The sequence below is a fragment of the Pristis pectinata genome, chromosome 8 (assembly GCF_009764475.1).
Source record: "Pristis pectinata isolate sPriPec2 chromosome 8, sPriPec2.1.pri, whole genome shotgun sequence".
Taxonomy (NCBI): Eukaryota; Metazoa; Chordata; class Chondrichthyes; order Rhinopristiformes; family Pristidae; genus Pristis; species Pristis pectinata.
This window is the reverse complement of record NC_067412.1, coordinates 56,645,084-56,665,841: the sequence shown is the minus strand read 5'-3', so window position 1 is coordinate 56,665,841 and position 20,758 is coordinate 56,645,084. Positions and strand designations below refer to the sequence as shown.

Here is a 20,758-nt window from a genome sequence, read left to right as displayed (position 1 = left end):
TTTGCCTATGTTTGGCCCATATCCCCCAAACCTTTCCAATCCATGTAGCTCTCCAAGCAACTTTTAAATGTTGTTATCGTACCTGCCTCAACACTTCCACTGGCAGCTCATTCCATATATGCAGCACTCTCTGAGTGGAGAAGTTGCCCCTCAGGTCCTTTTTAAACCTTTCCTCTCTCACTTTAAACCTTTGCTCTCTAGTTTTTGACTCCCTTTCCCTGGATAAAAAGAAGATGATTCTGCAACCTCTCTGAAGCTTTTATATCCTTCTTCAAGTGTGGCAACCAGAACTGGACACTATACTCCAGCTGTGGTTGAACCAGTGTTTCATAAATATTCATCACAACCTTATAGAAATGTTTTAAATTATGAGAGGCATAGATAAGGTGGATGGTCACAGTCTTTTCCTCAGGGTAGGGGAGACCAAAATTAGGGGTCATAGACTTAGGGTGACAAGGAAAGAACTTAAAAGCGATCTGAGGAGCAACTTTTTCCACGCAGAGGGTGGTGAGTATATGGAATGAGCTGCCAGAGGAAGTGGTTGAGGCAGGTACAATGGTGTCATTTAAGAAGCACTTGGATAGGTACATGGAGAGGTGGTGCTTGGAGGGATGTGGGCCAAACACAGGAAATTGGGACTAGCTGGGTGGTCGGCATGGACTCGTTGGGCTGAAGGGCCTGTATCGTGCTGTATTGCTCTATGACTTGCTCTTATACTCCATGCTCAGTGATCCTGTGTGCTTTTTAACCACTTCCTCAATCCTTCCTGCCATTTTTGATAAACTATCCACATATACTCCTGTATCCCTTTACCTTTTCAGAATATTGTCCACGACTTTACACTGCCACTCTTCATTCTTCCTACTAATATCTAACACTCTACAATTCTCTGCATTAATCTCCATCTGCCACTCATCCACTCATTCTACCAGTTTGTCTCTATTTCCTTGAAGTCTATCATTATCTGCCTCCGAACTCCCTATGCCTTCAAGTTCTGTTATCTGCAAATTTGGAAATTGTGCTTTATAGACTCCAGTTCAACTTAGTAACATATATTAAGAAGAGCAACACGAGTACTGACCTAGTGAACTCCACTGTACACTTCCTTCCAATTCAATAGCCACCATCCACTACGGCTTGCTGTTTCCTGGAACTTTGTCAATGCTTCTACTGCCCTTTTAATTCCATGGACATCAATTACAATGACAAGTCAATTTTATGCCATCTCATCAAACACTTTTTGAACAGCCTTATATATCACAGAAGATGCATTTCTCTCATGCACTTCCTCTGTTACTTCATCAAAAAATTCTATCAAGTCAGTTGGATACAACTTGCCTTCAACAAAATCCCGTTAACTTTCTGTAATCAAGCCATGTTTGTCCAAATGCCTACTAATTCTAGTCCTAATTACTGTTTCTGAAACTTTCCCCACCACTAAGGTTAAACACACTACCAGGTTTATCCATCCACCCCTTTTCGAACACTGGTGCAATGCTAGACTAAAGGGTTGGCATGGACATAGTAGCTGAAGGGCCTGTTTCTGTGCTCTATGAATCTATGATTTACAGTTTTCCTGTCCTCAGGCACTGGTCTTGAATCTAAGGATGTTTGGAATGATTACAGTCACGATCTCAACAATTTCCGCCTTTAATTCCCTCAGCAACCTAAATGCACCCCATTTGGACCAGGTCAGGGTTTAGGTGCGACCAGCTTTCTAGTACCTCTTCTTTATCAATTGTTAGCCCAGACTTCAGCGGCATCTTTTTTGCCAGGGAATGTAAAGTATTTCGAGCCATAGAGTTGTAAAACACGGACCACCGCATCCCTCAGTGCTTCTGGTATTTAGTACGTTAGTCATGTATTCCCACACCTCTTTTTTTGGTCTCTGATTGGCTGCACCTATTCTCCTACTACACCTTTCCTGTGACTTTCACATATTTTCTTTTATGTAGGCACAAAAGGTCAAATGGCCTACTCCAGTTCTTGTTCTTATCTGTCTCCTATTCAAAACTTCTGTAATCAGCCTGATTCTCATACAGCACTAAAACAGGTTGGTTGCCAATCTGTAGCCATGTCAACCATCGAGCACTAGAACGTAGAACACTACAGCACAGAACAGGACCTTCGGCCCACAATGTGCCGATATTGTGCTCTAAGATCTAGCTAACCCTTCCCTCCCACATCGCCCCCCACTTCTCGATCATTCATGTGTCTATCTAAGAGGTTCTTAAAATGCCCCTAATGTATCTGCCCCCACAACCTCTGCTGGCAGTGCATTCCACGCACTCACCACTCTGTGTGAAAAAGCTTACCCCTGACATCCCCTTTATACCTTCCTCCAATCACCTTAAAATTATGTCCCTTCGTGTTAGTCATTGTCGCCCTGGGAAAAAGTCTCTGACTGTCCATTTGATCTATGCCTCTAATCATCTTGTACACCTCTGTCAAGTCACGTCTCATTCTCCTTCTCTCCAAAGAGAAAAAGCCATAGCTCGCTCAACCTATCCTCATAAGACGTACTCTCCAATCCAGGCGACATCCTGGTAAATCTCCTCTGCACCCTCTCTAAAGCTGCCTATATCTATATTAATCTCATTTACCAACACGGTTCATAATCTTCTATACCTTGGCAATTCAAGCACTTGTCTAAATACTTCCTAAACGTTAAGAGAGTACCTGCCTCCACCACCCACTTTGCCAGTGTGTTCCAGATTCCAACCATCCTATGAGTGAACAAGTTCTTCTTGAATCTCCTCTAAATCTTTAACCTCTTACCCAAACTTATGCCCTGTAGTTTCAGATAGCGCTGCTTGGGGAAAAATTTCCTAACTACCCTATTTGTACCCCTCTTAATTTTGTATACCTCTATCAGGTAGCTCTTCAGCCTCCTCCACCCCAAGGAAAACAAACACAGCCTTTCCAGTCTCTCTTCATTACTGAAACGCTCCATCCCAGTTAATGAAGGCAACTTTTCTGTATGCCTTCTTCATCACCTTATCTACCTACTCTACCACCTTCAGGAATCCTTGGACATAACTCAGGTCCCTCTGCTCCTCAATACTCCCTAAGGTCCTATTATTCACTGTGTACTTCTTGCTCTTATTTCTCCTTCCAAACTGTATTACCTCATTTATCAGGGCTAAATTCCATCTGTCATTGCTGTCTTCATCTTAGCAACCGATCCAAATCATCCTGTAGTCTATATCTATTCTCTTTACTATCAACAACACTGATAACATCAACATTCATGTCATCTGTGAATTTACTAAATATACCTGCTACTTGTACACCCTTTTGTTTTGGGCTGTATTCCCTGTCCTTCTCTGGCTTCAAATTTCCTGCCTTCTCCCAAACGCAAATGTACCTTGACTATAGCAGAAACATCTCCATTTTAAAGGGCTCCAATTCTTCACTGATAGTTTTATCTTCAAGCTTTGATTCCAACATATCTGGGTTGGATCTTTTCTCATTGCATTGAAATTGGCTTCTCTGATTGACTATTTTCACCTTGGAGTACTCTGTATCTTTTTCCATAGCTATTGTAAACCTGATATTATGATCATTGCTCCTTGAATTCCCTCACGAGTACTTGTTGGTGAGTACTTTGGTTCCAGTGAATATAATTCTATTAGTTATAAAATAGTTATGGGGAAGGATATGCCCAGTTCACAGGTTAAGGTCCTGAACTGGGGCAGAGCAAATTCTGGAGCCATTATGTGGGACCTTGAAATAGTTGACTGGCTGAGATTGTTTGTAGGGAAGGAAACGCCTGCCAAGTGGGAGGCCTTTAAAAGTATGATGTCAAAAGTTCAGGGCCTGCATGTTCCTGTTAGAGTGAAAGGCAAGGCTGGCAGGTTTTGGGAACCGTGGTTGATGAGAGATATTGAGGCTCTGGTTAAGAAAAAGAGAAAGGCATACAGTGCGCATAAGCAATTGGGAACTAGTGAATCTCTTGATGACTACAAGTGTAGGAGTGCACTTAAGTGGGCAAAGAGAGGATAGAAGAATCTGGCAGGCAAGGTGAAGTGAAATCCCAAGAGGTTCTGTAGGTATAAAGATTAAAAGGGTTGCTAGGGAGAGAATAAGTCCCCTTAAAGATCAGCTTGGCTGTCTGTGTATGGAACCAAAGGAAATGAGTGAGATTTTTAATGAATATTTCTCTTCAGTTTTTTCCTGTGGAGGAAACAATGGAAGTTAAGAAAATGGGGGAAATGAGTGGTGATGTCTTAGACCACATACAAATTAGTAGGGAGGAGGTATTGGAGGTCTTAGAGTGCACTAAGATGGATAAATCCCCAGGGCCTGACCTAGCACATTCTCCAACCTTATAAAAAGCGAGAGAAGAAACTGTGGAGGCTCTTGCAGAGATTTTTGCTTCATCTCTGGCCACAGGTGAGGTTCCATGGGACTGGAGAGTGGAGAAAAAGAGTGCAGAAAAGATTCACCAGGACGTTGTCTGGACTTGGGAGTCTGAGTTACAAGGAGAGGTTGCATAAACTAAGACTTTATTCCCTGAAATGTAGGAGATTGAGTGGTGACCTGATAGAGGTATATAAGATCATGAGTGGTATAGATAGGGTGAAAACACAGTCTTTTTTCCCCCCAGGGAGGGGGTGCTAAAAACAAGAGGGCACAGGTTTAAGATCAGAGGCAAGAGGCTTAAAAGGGACATCAGGGGCAGCTTCTTCATGCAAAGGGTGGTGCATATTTGGAATAAGCTGCCAGAAATAGTGGCTGAGGTGGGTACATTAGCAACATTTAAAAGCCATCTAGATAAGTATATGGATAGGAATGGTTTAGAGGGTTATGGGCCAAATGTGGGCAGATGGGTCTAGCTCGCTGGGCAACGAAGTCGGCATGAAGTGTTGGGTCGAAGGACCTGTTTCTATGCTGTATGACACCATGTCTCTATGTTTCAAATTGTAAGGAGATGCAATAGGACCATTTGCGCAGTCACCAGTTCCTAATTGTGCCTGGCGTTGTTTTCACCCTGGGTGTTTCTTTCCTGCTGTCTGCTGTATTCTTTCTCAGTACATTAAACATTAAAAAAATCTAATTACATGGTCAAATCTGCAAGTGCTTGTTAGTAAATTTATCTAAAACATATGCTTTCAGTGTTATAATTAGGATATTTACATTCCATAAATTTCACTCACAGTCTAAGTGATTTCGTGGTCCTAGAAGCACATGTATTTTTGTTCTGGTTACATTCTTTCAACAAAAGGATCAGTTACTTGCACCATGATGAATTTTACTTCTTCAGACACCACACCAGAATCTGATTGCAAGCTTCTGTCATTGGAGGACAATTTTAATCAGCTCCACCGATCTTAATCCATTTAACAAAGTGGGTTGATCACTGAATTTACCTGAGATCTGTGGTCAATTTTGCAAGAAGCTTTACCATCCACACTATCACTGGTTCATTAAATCTTTACACAACTTACCATAAAGAATAGTAATTAGAGAAACTGGCATGACTAAAATCCCAACCAGCATATCAGCGACAGCCAGCGACATTAAGAAGTAGTTTGTTGCATTCTGTAGCTTTTTCTCCAGGGAGACTGCCATGATCACTAATATGTTGCCCCCAACAGTCAGCACAATGATCACCAGAATCAGCAAGGCTGGCCAGTTCTTTATTGAGATGGCTGTGTGTGAGATGTCCTCTGAGACTGAGGCATTAAGTATTTCTCCCGTGAACAAGCTCTGGTTCAGGATATAAGAACTATTGATGTATCTGGCCATCAGAACACTATGCAGAATAAAATCCAGAGACACAGAACTGTAGCAGAGACAATGAATTTTGAAGTACTTATTTTAAATTATATTTAAAATGCATTGTTCTTTACTATTGTGAGAAGTTTCTATCAAAGGGAAGACCATTTCTATGAATTCAGGCACACAGGAAGATAATCCATCTATTATCTTGTGAGCATTTAGTTGAAAAGTCAAGTGTTTTAAGCCATCAACATCTTTTTCTCACTAGCAGAACGAGCACTAGTGAAAACATTAGGCTTCTCAAAGTTCACAGCTTGGCTATCTGATCGAAAAGTATGTTTGGTCTTGCTTCATATTTCTCGCAGCAGCAGCCAGATGATTACCACAGATGTCAACACACTCCTCAAGTAGCTGATGTTATCATTTCTTTGTCTCATTTTTTTTGTCTTCTTCTGTCTCTTTTCTGCTTTTCCTTTTTTTTCCAGAAGCTGGGAAGTTTCCTTTGGGTTTCCACAGGCTTTGTTCTTCATACAATCAACTCATTAAGATCTAATCAAGCCGTACTTTCCCTAGAGTTGAATGCTTCCATTTCTGAAAAGAATTATAATTAGAAGGATATTACAATTTTATTCTCATTCATCTACATGAATATTAATTTCATCCAAACTTTGCACTCCTACCTGCTTTCAACATTCAATGAATAATGCCTCATTTCCTGGGAACATGATATAAATACATCATCTGCCTACATAAGTACCATCCTTACATACACACTCATTCATTTTAGTTGCTTTTGCAGTCCTGGTTTCAGCAAACAGCAGAACAGCTCACTGAATTATTACAATTTCTGCCAAAACAATTATCACACATAGGGAAGCAGTTTATTAGAGCTCCAATTCTGATTTATTTATCATCTCTATTATCCTTGCAATTATCTTTTCCCTCAGTTCATTAGCTGCTGCTACATCCATCAGATGCTGCTGCTACCCCATGCAGCGCAAGGAGAATTAACTTAGTATTTTCCAAATTACTCAAAGTAATATGCATTAATTAGGTACAAAGTTCATGGTGTACTTTTTCTTAAGCAATTCTATGTTACTAGTTGAGACTCTTACAAGATGGATAACATCTTAAAATTAATTCTGCACCCATTTGTTCTCTGCCATTGAAAATTGCTTTAAAAGGTTAATGCTACTGAAAAGATTTAAAGGCAGATTACCAGTGAATATAAACTCAAACAGGGAAAGGGTCTGCATTGGTCTATTCGGGAATTTGTGTAGCCACGATCAGCATGATTACATTGAATTGAAGAGACAAATGGTCTACTCATACTCCTATTTTCTATGTTTCTATATGTGGGGGCGTCTGCCCCAATTTTCTCCAGCTTAGTCATTGAGTGGGAGTGGCAGACACTGTTCCATAAGGGATGGTGTAAGTACCTTGCTTCAGATATCAATTACAACCTGGGGGAAGTGCAGTTAAAAACCTGGACAGGAATGGCCAATAGTGAAAGCAGTAAGTGCAGCCCAGTAAGATAGGGATCCACAGAAACTGATCCTATCTAACAGGTAGAATATACTTGCTACCTGTAGGGATAACAATCAAGAATGACAAGCAGGAGGTTAAAGAAATTAGGCATGTCCCCTTTGACACTCACCAACTTCTATCGATGCACCATAGAAAGCATCCTATCTGGATGCATCATGGCTTGGTATGGCAACTGCCCTGCCTGGGACCACAAGAAACTGCAGAGAGTTGGGGACACAGCCTAGCACATCACAGAAACCAGCCTCCCCTCCATGGACTCTGTCTACGCTTCTCGCTGCCATGGTGAAGCAGCCAGCATAATCAAAGACCTCACCCACTCAGGTCATTCTCTCTTTTCCCCTCTCCCATCAAGCAGAAGATACAGAAGCCTGAAGGCAGACACCACCAGGTTCAAGGGCAGCTTCTATCCCACTGTTACAAGACTATTGAATGGTTCCCTTTTGTGATGAGATGGACCTCACAATCTACCTTATGACCTTGCACCTTGTTGTCTACTTGCACTGCACTTCCTCTGCTTTTGTGACACTTTGCTCTGTATTCTTTTATTGTTTTTACCCTGCATTTTCTCAATGCATTGTGTAATGAATTGATCTGTACGAACGGTATGCAAGACGAGTTTTTCACTGTACCTCCATAAAAGTGACAATAATAAACCAATACATTAGGTGTAATGTGACAGTTGTAGGTGATTCAATAATTAGGGATAAAGAATATCTACTGTAAATAGTATTGAGATGTCATGCACCTGGTGACAGGGTAAGAGATACCTTGAAGTGGCATGAAAGGATATTAGAGAAGAACAGGAAGAATCCAATTTTTGTGATCCATATTGAGACTAACAACGTAGGGAGGACTATGCAAGAGATTATGTTCAGGCAGTATTAGTAGGAGATCAAATATGAATGAAGAGACATATCTTCATAGGTTTTGGGTTCAAATTATCATACAAGTTACATGCAAGTTGACATGGAAGTGAACATATAACTGAAGATATGTTGTAGGAACAAGAGACACATGCCCAGGGACTGGGGCAGGAGAAAGCCGTAGCACTGGTGCAGACTGTACCTAAACTGGGATGATCCCCCACTGGAGAGTTAAATACAGTTGTCACAAGGACTTGGAAAGGAGGAGAGATCCAGTGGAAAAGGCAGTAGAAATAGTAATTCTAGAGCAATTGAAAAGGCTGGAATTAGAACATAGAACAATTACAGCACAATTCAGGCCCTTCAGCCCACAAAGCTGTGCCAAACATGTCCCTACCCTAGAAATTACAAGGCTTATCCATAGCCCTCTATTTTACACAGCTCCATATACTGATCTAACAGTCTCTTGAAAGACCCTATCGTATCCGCCTCCACCACCATTTCCGGCAGCCCATTCCATGTACTCACCACTCTCCAAGTAAAAAACTTACCCCTGACATCTCCTCTATATCTACTCCCCAGCACCTTAAACCTATGTCCTCTTGTGCATGGGTATTCCAGCTAAAGGAAACAGTAAAAACATGAAGTAATTAAGTTAGGGGAAAGAAATAAGAATCAAGTGAGTAAAACATTAGTGCAGCAGGATGGTTATGTCAAGCAGCCAAATTATATGTTCTTTGTAGAAAGGAGTATAAGGAGCTCAGTCAATGTTCCAGGCACAAGTTCAACTTTGAGTGGATACCATGTTAGTTTTATTGAGGCATGGCTGCAAGACAACCAGGACAGGAGAATAATTGTATTAGGTAATCTAATCTCCAGAAAGGTAGGGTGTATAGTGGAAAGGGAGGAGAAACATTAGTAACTAAGGTAAAATTATTTCATTGCTAAATGATGATATAATAAGAAGCAACCAGGAAGTGGAGATTTTATGGCAGAAAGTGATTTAAAAATATAATAGGGAGAAGTGGTAGAATGTATAAGTGAAAACTAAGAATTTGTAGCAAAGAAAGAATATTTTGTATGGGGGATTTTAACTTGCACTTAGATTGGTATAATTAGATGAGCTCATGTTGGAAGTCCAGCACATTTCTTGAAAATATTCTGGATTGTGTATTGTTTTGGGCAAATCTTTGTGACCAATGAGTTATCTGAGCTCCCTGTTCTCCAGCTGTTAAGAGCACACAGTCTAATGGTAACTAACTTTTATTACATTATTTAAAAGCATCAACCTTCAGGTCCCCTATGAGCACCTGCAAGGTCAGTCTTGTACAAACATTAAAGCAATGCTGTTATAGCTTTGTTTGTTGGCTTTCGACTGTGTTGCTAATGCAGCCTCAAGTGTCAGGAACAGCCTCAATCTCATCCAGCTCAAGGCTATAAAGAGAGTACAAATGATGTTTAGAAATAAAAAAAATCCTGAGAAACTGTGATCCCATGAAGATGGTCAAAAGTCATGCAAAGTGCAGGATGCAAAATAAAGGATTTATAAACTGCTGAACAGTTCCAGAAACTCTGGTGTACTGTTTCAAACACAGTAAATTTGATTGCCGACACTGAAGGCAATTTACAACCTTCCATTATGAATGACACGCGAGCAACAGCCGTTATGGAAATTATTGCTGGTGGGACGTGATATATCTCAATGTGTCCTTGGGCCAACAAGAGGATGGGCCATACTAAATTTAATAACAAGATGGAGAAAACATTAGTTGACTGTCTGAGGATGTGACATCTATTAACTGATTCAACAAGGCACTTGTAAAGAAGAAATCAGAAACAGTTACTAAGTGAGTAATAATGAAATTGAGACTGTCCATAATAAACAGGATCAATCCACATCAGTGGGAAGAGTTCAAAACCCAAAGTTTATGTGCTTAAGAGGTAACAGCTACATAAACAAAGTTTGAAAATAAATTAGCCACAGAAATTAAATACAAAAACCCTTTCTTAATTTACCAGGAAAAAGTGGGGGGGAATCTGAGCAATGAGGGCCCTTAAAATGAATTTGGCAAATTAAAATGAGAAAACAATATACATATTAAGTATTTACTTTATACCACTATTTAAAACATGATTTAGAATATGCTGAAGTATGCCAAGGATATTTTGAATCACTGAAGTAAATTCAGTGTTGATGAAAATAGTGACAAGGACTAGAGTTTAATCACATCCCAGTTTTAAAGCAAGAAGTTGAGGAAATTCTCTAAACATGATCATCCAAAGTTCTCTCAATTTGTGAGGTATTCCTCTAGTTTGCAAAACTACACACATTACTCTGTTACTGAAGAAATGTGAGAGAGGGAAAACAAGATAAATACAAACCAGTTAGCCTAACAGCTGTGTACAGGAAATCTCTAGAGTATGAAATTAAGGAGGAAGTGACTGAAAACAGTGGAATTTTTCAGGTGATCAGAGAGCCAGATTACATTTAGAAAGAGGATGTCATGCTGAATAATAGTAACTGAATTTTTTGAAGAGTTTAACTTAAATAGTGGATGTGGGTGGGTATCTATGCATATTATCTTATAGACATCTGGAAACCACTTAATAAAATCCCTTGTTATAGACAGCTGAGAAAAGTTAAAACTCTTGGAACTGAAGGCATATTTTAGAGATTCAAGAGATGCTGGAATCTGGAGCAACACACACACAAAGTACTGGAGGAACTCAACAGGTCAGGCAGCATCTATGGAGGGAAACAACAGTTGACGTTTTGGGTCGAGACCCTTCATCAGGACTGACCTACTGAGTTCCTCCGGCACTTTGTGCGTATCTTAGAGATTGTTGGAATGTTCAAAAGACTGGCTGAATGGCAAGATGCAGAGGGCTGGGGAAATGGGTAGACACTTGGATTGGCAGAAGTTGACCATCAGAAAACCACAGGATCTGTTTTAGAACTGAAATTATTCACCAGATCTATTAGTTACAGCAAACATGGTATCTGTCTCACTCTATGGTACTATATCAACAATTTGAATGAGAATGTACAAGGCATGGTTAGTCAGCGTGCAGGTGACACTAAGATAAGTGGTGTTGTGAACAGTGAAGATGGTTATCAGGAATTACAGAGAAACCTTGATCAGCTGGGCAAGTGGATTGAGGAATGGCAAATGGAGTTTAATTCAGATAAGTTCAAGATGTTGCATTTTGGGAAGGCAAATCAGTGTAAGACTTTCACAGTGAATGGTAGGGTCCTGGGGAGTGTTGTAGAACAGAAAGACCTAGGAGTACAAGTACATAGTTCCCTGAAAGTGATCTCACAGGTAGACAGCGGGGTGAAGAAAGTTTTTGGCATGCTGGCCTTCATCAGTCAGGGCAGTGAACATAGAAGCTGGGGTGTTATGTTGCTGAGATACTAGATGTTGGTGAGCTTGCATTTGGAGCACTGTGTTCAGTTTTGGTGGCCCTGCTACAGGAAAGATGCTATTAAGCTGGAAGGAATGCAGAAAAGATTTGAGGATGTTGCCAGGACTCAAGGGACTGAGTTATAAGGAGAGCTTGAGCAAGCTAGGACTTTTTTTCTTGGAGCATAGGAGAATTAGGGGTGATCTTATAGAGGTGTAGGATTGGGGAATCAAGAACTAGACGGCATAGGTTTAAGGTGAGAGGGGAGAGATTTAATAGCGACCTGAGGGGCAACTTTTTCACCCAGAGGGTCATCCGTATATGGAATGAGCTGCCAGAGGATTGAGTCAGGTACATTAACAACATTTAAATGACACTTGGACAGGTGCATGGATAGAAAAGGTTTAGAGGGATATTGGACAAATGCAGGCAAAGGGGATGAGCTTAGATGAGTCTCTTGGTCGGCATGGACCAGTTGGGCTGAAGGGCCTGTTTTTGTGCTTTATGACTCTGTGACCTTATTCAAGTAGGGGAGCAGGGATAAGTCAGGTACCGATAAGTCTGAGTCTAGGCAGAAGAGATATTGGAAAAAAAATTCTGAAGTACAGGGATAATCTACCCTTGGAAAGGCAGGGATTAATAGTCAGCATGACTTTGTCAGGGGGAGATCTCGTCTGAGCAATTTATTTTTCGAAGAGATTATAAGGTGTATTGATAAGGGCTGGGCTGTTGATGAAATAGGTTTGTCCCAGTACAGATCCCGCAGAACACCACTAGTCACAGACTCCAGCCAGAATAAGTCCCATTGACCAGTACCCTCTGCCTTCTAATGGGCAAGCCAATTCTGAATCCAAGCAGCCAAGTCACTGTGGATCCCATGCACCTTAATCTTCTGGATGAGCCTACCATGAGGGACCTTGTTGAATGCCTTATTAAAATCCATGCAGACAACATCCGCTACTCTATCTTCATCAATGAAGAGGGATCTGGGTGTCCTGGTGCACAACTCATGTAGCGGTTAGCATAATGCTATTACAGCGCCAGCAACCTGGGTTCAATTCCGGCCACTGTCTGTAGGGAGTTTGTATGTTCTCCCTGTGGCTGCGTGGGTTTCCTCTGGGTGCTCCGATTTCCTCCCACATTCTAAAGACTTATGGGTTAGTAAGTTGTGGGCATGTTATGTGGCAGCCAGAAGCGTGGCAACACTCGCAGGCTGCCCCAGAAAACGCTACACAAAAGATGTATTTCACTGTGTGTTTCGATATACATGTGACTAATAAAGATTATCTATCTAAATCTAGAATGCCAATATTTCAAGTAACTAGGAAAGCTAATATTGTTTATTGCTGTGGGGGGGGAAATGATTACAAAAGTAAGGAGGTAATGGGTCATTTAATTACTGGTCTCCTTAACGAAAGAAGAATGGTAATGCATTGGAAGCAGTTCAGAAAAGATTCACTAGTCTAATTCTTGGAATGGATGAGTTATTTTTGGAGGAATGGTTGGACAGTTAGCATTGCTTCGCTGGAATTTAGTGGAAATTAAAAGGGTCAGTTGAAGTATGCAAGATTCAGTTGTGGAGAATTTGTTTACTCTTGTGGCATAATCTAGATTTTAAAATTGATGGGTCTTCAATTTAAGAAAGATGAGGGATATCTTTTTCTCTCAGAGGCTGTGTCTCTTTAAAAATCTTTCTCAAAGGGCAGCGAATGTGGAAGCAGGGTCTTCAAATATTTTTACGGTAAAGATAGATTCTTGATAAGCAAGATGGCAAAAGGTTACTTCGGGTAGTCAGGAATCAGATCAACCATGATCTTATTAAATGGTGGAGTAGGCTCAAAACAGCAAGGTCACCTACTCCTACTCCTACTCCTATTTTGTATGCTTGGACATTACTTCCTGCTCATAGAGGAACCAAGGACTGGAGGCACAGTCTAAAGAACTTGGCTTATTAAGGAGTGAAGGAAGGAAACATCTGTACATTGAAAAGGAGGCTGGAACTCACTTACAAAATGCCAGCTGGTTCCAAGCCAATTCTTAATATTAACTGAGAATTTGTTTATCAAAGTTGGAAATGGAACAAGTAAGAAGTGTGCTTTTGGAGCTAGTCATTTATCAGTATGATCTCATTAAATTGCAGAAAGGGCTTAGAAACGTAGAAACATTCAAAATGGAAGCAGGAGTTGGCCAGGTAGCCCGTCAGGTCTATTCCACCATTCAGATGGCTGATGGCCCACTTCAGTACCCTGCTCCTGTCTTTTTCCCAACATTCTTGTTCTCGTTAGCATTAATAAATGTCTCTTTTTCCTTCTTGAATATGTTTAACAATGACCTCTACCTTCTGTGGTAGAGAATTCCACAGGTTCGTCACCCTCTGGGTGAAGAAATTTCTCTTGTCCTTAATTGTAAATGGATTGCCCCATATCCTAATGTTCAAACCTGTTCTGGACTTCCCAACCATTAGGAACATTCTCCTAGCATCCTGTCTGTCTGATCATGTTAGAATTTTATGGGCTTTTATGAAATCCCCTCTCATTCCTCTAAGCTCCAATGAATACAGGTCTGATCAAGCCAATCTCTCCTCATACATCACTTGTGATGCAAGTGCCTGGAATGAAGTGTCTGGCATAAAAGGTGCTAGTCAGAGATCTTTGCTGCCACTGATGTTTGATTAGCCCCATAGATACCCATGGACTAGGTGTCAAGTTGTCACCATTGCTTTCTCATTAAATCTCAGTCTAGCAATTGGGTTGTGCAGAATCTGATTTATGTAAAATTGGTAATTGGGTTAACTTGGAGTAGAATTGCCCTAGCAATCATTTCCAGGTGAAATAGCTTTAATCAGTAAATTGGACTGGGTGTTTCTGTTCACGCTTCACACTAGTGCATTGACCTCTCTCTGACATTTGTTGTGTACTGATGGCATTACTATTCAGGCAATGCCCTTCTCAACCTTTACCAGCATAGGCTAAAGGGTTTTAGTTTCAACCAATGACCACTGATGTTCATCGTGTACAACTAAGAGCACATCACACCAGTTTGTTGCTTTCTGTCATTTAAAGGAACAGATTTTAAGGTGGGTGCAAGTTTCAAAGCAATAGTTTAGAGTAAAAGGACAAAAATCCCAGTTGCTTTTCCTACATCACCATTCATTTAAGTGGGTTGTTTTGTTGATGAACACAATAAGCCCCCTAGAGGTTAAATTTAACTACTTTCAGTTCATTTAATTGCTGTAAGAAAGCATTCATTAAGTACTTGTATTTATTGAAACTGAATGCACTGAAGCTGAATAAGATATCAGCAGTATGTGATGTAATTAGCGAAGTTGAAGTCCAAGTGATTACAAGGGCAGTGAAAGGGTGAGAAAGGAATTGGCTATGAGCTGGAAAGCAGTGGCTGTTGTGTTTTCACAGTGGAGGGAAGTATGCAGGGTCAATAACATCTGAAAATAAAAAATAACTGCCGATGCTCAAGATCTGAAATCAAAACAAAAAATGCTGGAAACATTTAGCAGGTGAGGCAGCATCTGCAGAAAGAGAAACAGATAATGCTTCAGGTCTGTAATTCTGCATTAGAACTGGGAAAGAGTTAGTTTTCAGAAGCAGAGGAGGATGGGTAGAATAAAGGGAATGTCTCTGATGGGGTGAGATCAAATGAGGCAGAATATCCCCGTCTATGTTTTGTGTTGCTGATGTCAGAGTGGTGGGACATGCCCAACAGACCAGAATATAGTAATGGAGAGAGAAATACCAAGTCAAAAATCACAATATTGTGGCCGCTGCAAAATGACCTTGACCTAGGTACACAGGATATTATTTGAAACTTAGAAATGTAGTGAGAGAGCAGAGAAAGAAGAGAAAATGTTAGAAAGGTACAACAGAGAAAGATAATAAAAAAAACTTCAGGAATGCACCAATGTAGTGATGAAATGGGCAGCTATGACCCTGTTGTAATTTACTGTAAGGAGGTGTGAAGTGTTCTATATTTTGACTGAAGAGTGAGGAGAGGTAAAATAAATACCACTTTAGAGTACAAAAACAACAAGGTTGTGCCAATTTTATAAATCACTGGTCAGGCTTTTCTAAGTACTCTGATTGATCCTTCATTTTAATTCACATTTTAGGAAGGATATTGAGGCATGGAAGTTGCCATAGAAGTGATAACCTAAAACACTACTAGGGACAGAGGACATCACACTGAAGGAGCAGGAGTTGTTCTTGGAGCACAAAGAAAGTTAAGTATTAATAAATTGATTAATAGAGATTTAATAAAGGTGTCTGAAATCATGAAGGATTTTGATGGAGTGAATAACATGAAATTGTTTCCAGTGTAGGGGGATATTGAGGAGAAGAAAAATCATTTAAAGACATTGGCAGAAGATCCTGAGGGGAGGTAATAGTTGGTCATAGTTAAAAACTATGAAAACTTTGCAATGCTGCAAGGGAAGTGTTGCAGATGTGCAGCTGTTTAACTAGCTAAAGTATTATCACATTCTTCCTGTATTTTTATAATCATAAAGGTGTTTTACAATAATACACATAGTAATCGCAGAAAAAATTTCAAACCTATAAGGCCAGAAGTGAACAATGTCAGGAGAGATATGTTGGTCTTGGCATTGTGCATTTGTAGAAGATATCAAGCTTCCACAACCCATTATAAATCTCAAGGATTTTGCTTCCATTGATTTCAACGTAAAACAAGCTGCTAACCTGCCACAAGGTCAAGATCTACTATCCAATGTTCTCCATCATTCCTCATACCTCTATAATAGTAGTATATGCCATCCATTGCAAATTACCTAAAGTCTTAATTAATATGATTTACTGGAGAACATCAGCTCAAGTTAACTCTTCAGATGTTATTATCACCAACACTAATTCCTAAACTATATTTACCAATGTGTTTTTATATTGTCTTAATATGACTAAACTGTGATAGTGACAGTCACAGAAATCTTAAGCATGTTAAATTTGATAGCATTTCCAAAATCTTTTTGGCTTTTTAATTATAATCAATAAATAATCATTTGCAGAATGCTATTTCAATTTCATTGAGAGATTTATATGCAAGGTAATTAATCATGCTTTGCCATTCATGTGTAATATTGTAGTGTAGTGCTAGAATTCTGGGACTGATTTGCAATCATTTCTCTAGAGGTAATATTTGTAAATCCTTTTATTGATTTAAGAACAGGAGCCCTGTAAATGTGGTAGATTTTCAGCTTGCCTCCAGGGTGTAAACTATAAACTCCAACTAATAAGCTTGCTGTGTAATTTTATTCCCTGTGAAATTAAGGTAAATGAATATCATGCAGATTTTTGAACTGGCTGCCCATCAACCACACCAAATTTTATGCCCAGATGCCGATTTCAAACTTTACCCAATTAATTCTAATGTACAAAACTAATAAAATATTTCAACTTTCTTTACCCATATTACTGATTCCAGGAGATGTTTAACGTTTACGGAATCTGGAAATGAATTTGAATGCACTACTAGTACTGAAACTGCTATTCAACATGGCATATCTAATTGATTTTTTTTATGCAGTTCAACTACATTCCAGTATGCTTACAAGCAGTCAGAATCATAATTGCACAGGCAAAGCAATTGAAGGTGATGGGGTCAAGAAAAGTGTTTGACTTCATGAAAATTAACAGTCTTGGTGAAGTATAATGAGCCATCCCCTGGAGCACAGCTCATTACTTCTGAGTTCACCAGACCTGGCTAATTTATCATGAAAATGTTAAAATCTACATAATGTGTGGATGTCACCTGCTCATGATAATATTCACAAAAGGGAAAGAAAACAGGGAGATATGAGGCATCTTACATGACCTTGGGATATCTCAGAGCAATTTGCAGTCATGAACAACAATTTGAAATGTAGGTGGTATTATAATTTTGGGATTGTGGCAACCTACAGAGAGCAAAGTCCTACAACCAGCAACAGCCAGATTGTTTTTAGTTGATGGCTGGGGATAAATGGTTGCCATGTCAGGGTGATAATTCCCTGCCTTTTATAGGCACCATAGAAAGCATCCTATCCAGATGTGTCACAGCTTGGTATGGCAACTGCTCTGCCAGTGACCGTAAGAAACTGTAGAGAGTTGTGAACACAGCTCACACATCACGAAAACCAGCTTCCCCTCTATGGACTGTCTACACTTCTTGCTGCCTCAGTAAAGGAGCCAACATAATCAAAGACCTCACCCACCCTGAACATTCTCTCTTCTCCCCCCCCCCCCCCCAATCCAGCAGAAGATACCAAAGCCTGAAAATATGTACCACCAGGCTTAAGGACAGCTTCTATTCCGCTGCTGTAAGACTATTGAACGGTCACCTTGTATGATAAGATGGATACCTGACCTCAATCTACCTAGTCATGGCCTTTCACAGCACTTTCTCTGTAATGATAGCACCATATTCTTCATTCTGTTATTGCTTTTCCTTTGTACTACATCAGTCTATTTATGTGATGAAATGATCTGTACAGATGGCATGCAAAGCAAAGTTTTTCACTGTACCTTGGTACATATGACAATAATAAACAATCTACCATGCTTTACTTTTACATTCAGCATCCTGCAATTAGAGCCCTAACCTAACAGCATCTCTGATATTCTACTACTCTCTCAGTACCCCTTCTGATATACAGATGGAGATTATGTGCTTGAATCTATGGAACTCACAATCTCTGAACTCTGCAGTAGGTGCTACCACGAAACAAGCTGCAAGACTCACTTGCCAAAAGTCAATCAAATCGACTGTTGTGACTGTGATTGCATTTATAAATTAAACTCAACAGAACAGGCACAGTTTAAACACACCTAATTAACAATGGATATGTTACATAGTTAATGGTGCAATGCTTCAGCAAACATGAATCATGGTGCAATCTTCAACACACATGACATTGTCTTCTTGATTACTGGACTAATGCAAGTATGAAAAAATATGAAAGTGGCTCAGGTCCTGCTTTGACTTTTACCTGAAAGGTAAACTGACGTTTACTTGAAGAAAAGATAATGGATTTGTTATGTATTTTCAGCATTTTGGGTGAACATATTGTAGATTCACAGCTTCTGCCCTTTTCAGTTGCAAGTAATACATCTCATTGCCCTGCATCATGCAGGTTAGTGTTGGGGGATATTTAGGTCAGGGGTCTATAATCAATCTAATGCACTGGTTAATAATTTAATAAAAACACTAACAGTTTGAAGATTACTGAGAGGGTTAAGTTAGTTACTTTGACAAAACAGACAGCCTTTACTTTTTAAACTCAATTGCAACTTGAGAAAATGCAATTTGTCTTTTGATATTTTACAGACTTTTGGGTTCAGAAGGCCCTACAATTTTGGATTATAACCAAGCCTCCAATATATTTCAGACAGCAGTTGGTGGTAGCAATTACTGCAAGAAGATGTTTACATCTTCCCTGGCTCCACTATTTTGTTACATTACCTGTTCCATCATCACCCCTTTCTGCTTTATATGTTGATCTTTTTAGTCATTTCATCAGTTTTACTTTACAACCTCCTCTTTGCACCTGCCACCCACTCCTCCCACTGCAACCCCTGTACTCTCTTACCATCATATTGTACTTGCTGTTTAGATGCTGTTAGATAACCAACCTTTGCCACTTCCAATGAAGCATCATCCTCTCACAGATGCTGCTGACCTGTTGAGTTTTTCCAGCATTTTACTAGATTTGTTGCATCTTCTTGTGTCCTAACATAACCAAATGAGAGACATCAAAGGGCACCATGCCTGAGCCTACAGCTACTCTCCCTCTGATTGGTTCCTCTGAGGTGTGTACAAATGGCTAGGTAGAAACATTAATTTTCCTCTGTTTGCTCCCCACCCACAGTTGTGAACTCTCAGGGCACCTTTGGAATGATGACACATGCTGAGTTGGTTGCAGAATTCTTTAATGTACAATTTGGTGTGGGCAACAATTCTATATAGCTATGAATCTTGTCACCAAAGAGCATGGAATTACAGGTGAGGTTAAAGACTTACTTCACTCTACTTGGAGCTCTTTTCTAGCAGCAGATTTTCTAAAACTTGAAAATAAGCTACAGTTAGTATTGGAATTTTCAACAGTTCTTTGTATTGAATTGAAAATAAAAAATAAATTGTGCTGATCATTTCCAAGATGTGCACTGCAGTCATCCCTGTTCCACAAAATCAAATCTTTTAAACATTTAACACACAAACAGATTGAATTTACACTGCCTACTCTTTAACACCTCTCTGCAATATTTTAGCACACCAATTAATATATTTGTGTGAATTTCTCCATGGGTTATTTTGACACATGTTTAACTGTTAACTTAATGGGATAACTGCTGTAAAATTGAATAAGAGCTTATGCATTCATGTTAACTATTATTCCAATAATGATAGAAATTAAAAACTAGAAATCCAGCAGTAACCAAGTACACATAATGGGTGATTTAAGTAAAATCAGAATTAGTTTTGCATACGAAGAATTACTCTGTAAGCACGTTGTTTGGGCTGGTGTTGGAACACTTATGGCAAATAGACGACAGGCAAATATCTATTTCTACTCCATCAAATCAGACACACCTGGTTTGTGCCATAGCATCAGATAATCAATATCAGAACCCCCTCCCCCTGTGAGGGGCAGGGTAACTGGAGATAAAGGGTGGGTCCTGGTATCACCGCATTATTGAACAAAGGGGCAAGGGACCACCAGAACCTGACCAGAGCCAGGGATCTGTAAGTACGAGGTGATCACACAGGAAGGTGACCAATCTCTCGTTGTCTTGGTGAAGCAGCCAGCATAATCAAAGACCCCACCCACCCGGGACATTCTCTCTTCTCTACTCTTCCATCGGGTAGAAGATACAGGAGCCTGAGGGCACGTACCACCAGACTTAAGGACAGCTTCTACCCCACTGTGATAAGACTATTGAATGGTTCCCTTATACAATGAGATGGACTATGACCTATGACTTCATGATCTACCTTGTTGTTACCTTGCACCTTATTACACTGCACTCTCTCTGTAGCTGTGACACTTTAATCTGTACTGTTATTGTTTTTACCTGTACTACATCAATGCACTCTGTACTAACTTGATGTAACTGCACTGTGTAATGAATTGACCTGTAAGATCAGTTTGTAAGACGAGTTTTTCCACTGTACTTTGGTACAAGTGACAATAATAAACCAATACCAATAATCATGTG

General features: G+C 39.9%; 1 protein-coding gene across 1 annotated transcript in view; it reads right to left on the bottom strand.

The window, feature by feature from the left end:
• The window catches only part of LOC127573793 (5-hydroxytryptamine receptor 2A-like), a 220,054-nt gene that overhangs the window by 38,478 nt on the left and 160,818 nt on the right, over positions 1 to 20,758 (bottom strand). The window contains exon 2 of the mRNA XM_052022299.1: positions 5,451 to 5,817. Coding sequence (XP_051878259.1) covers positions 5,451 to 5,817 — 367 coding nt within the window. The remainder of the gene's footprint in view (positions 1 to 5,450; positions 5,818 to 20,758) is intronic.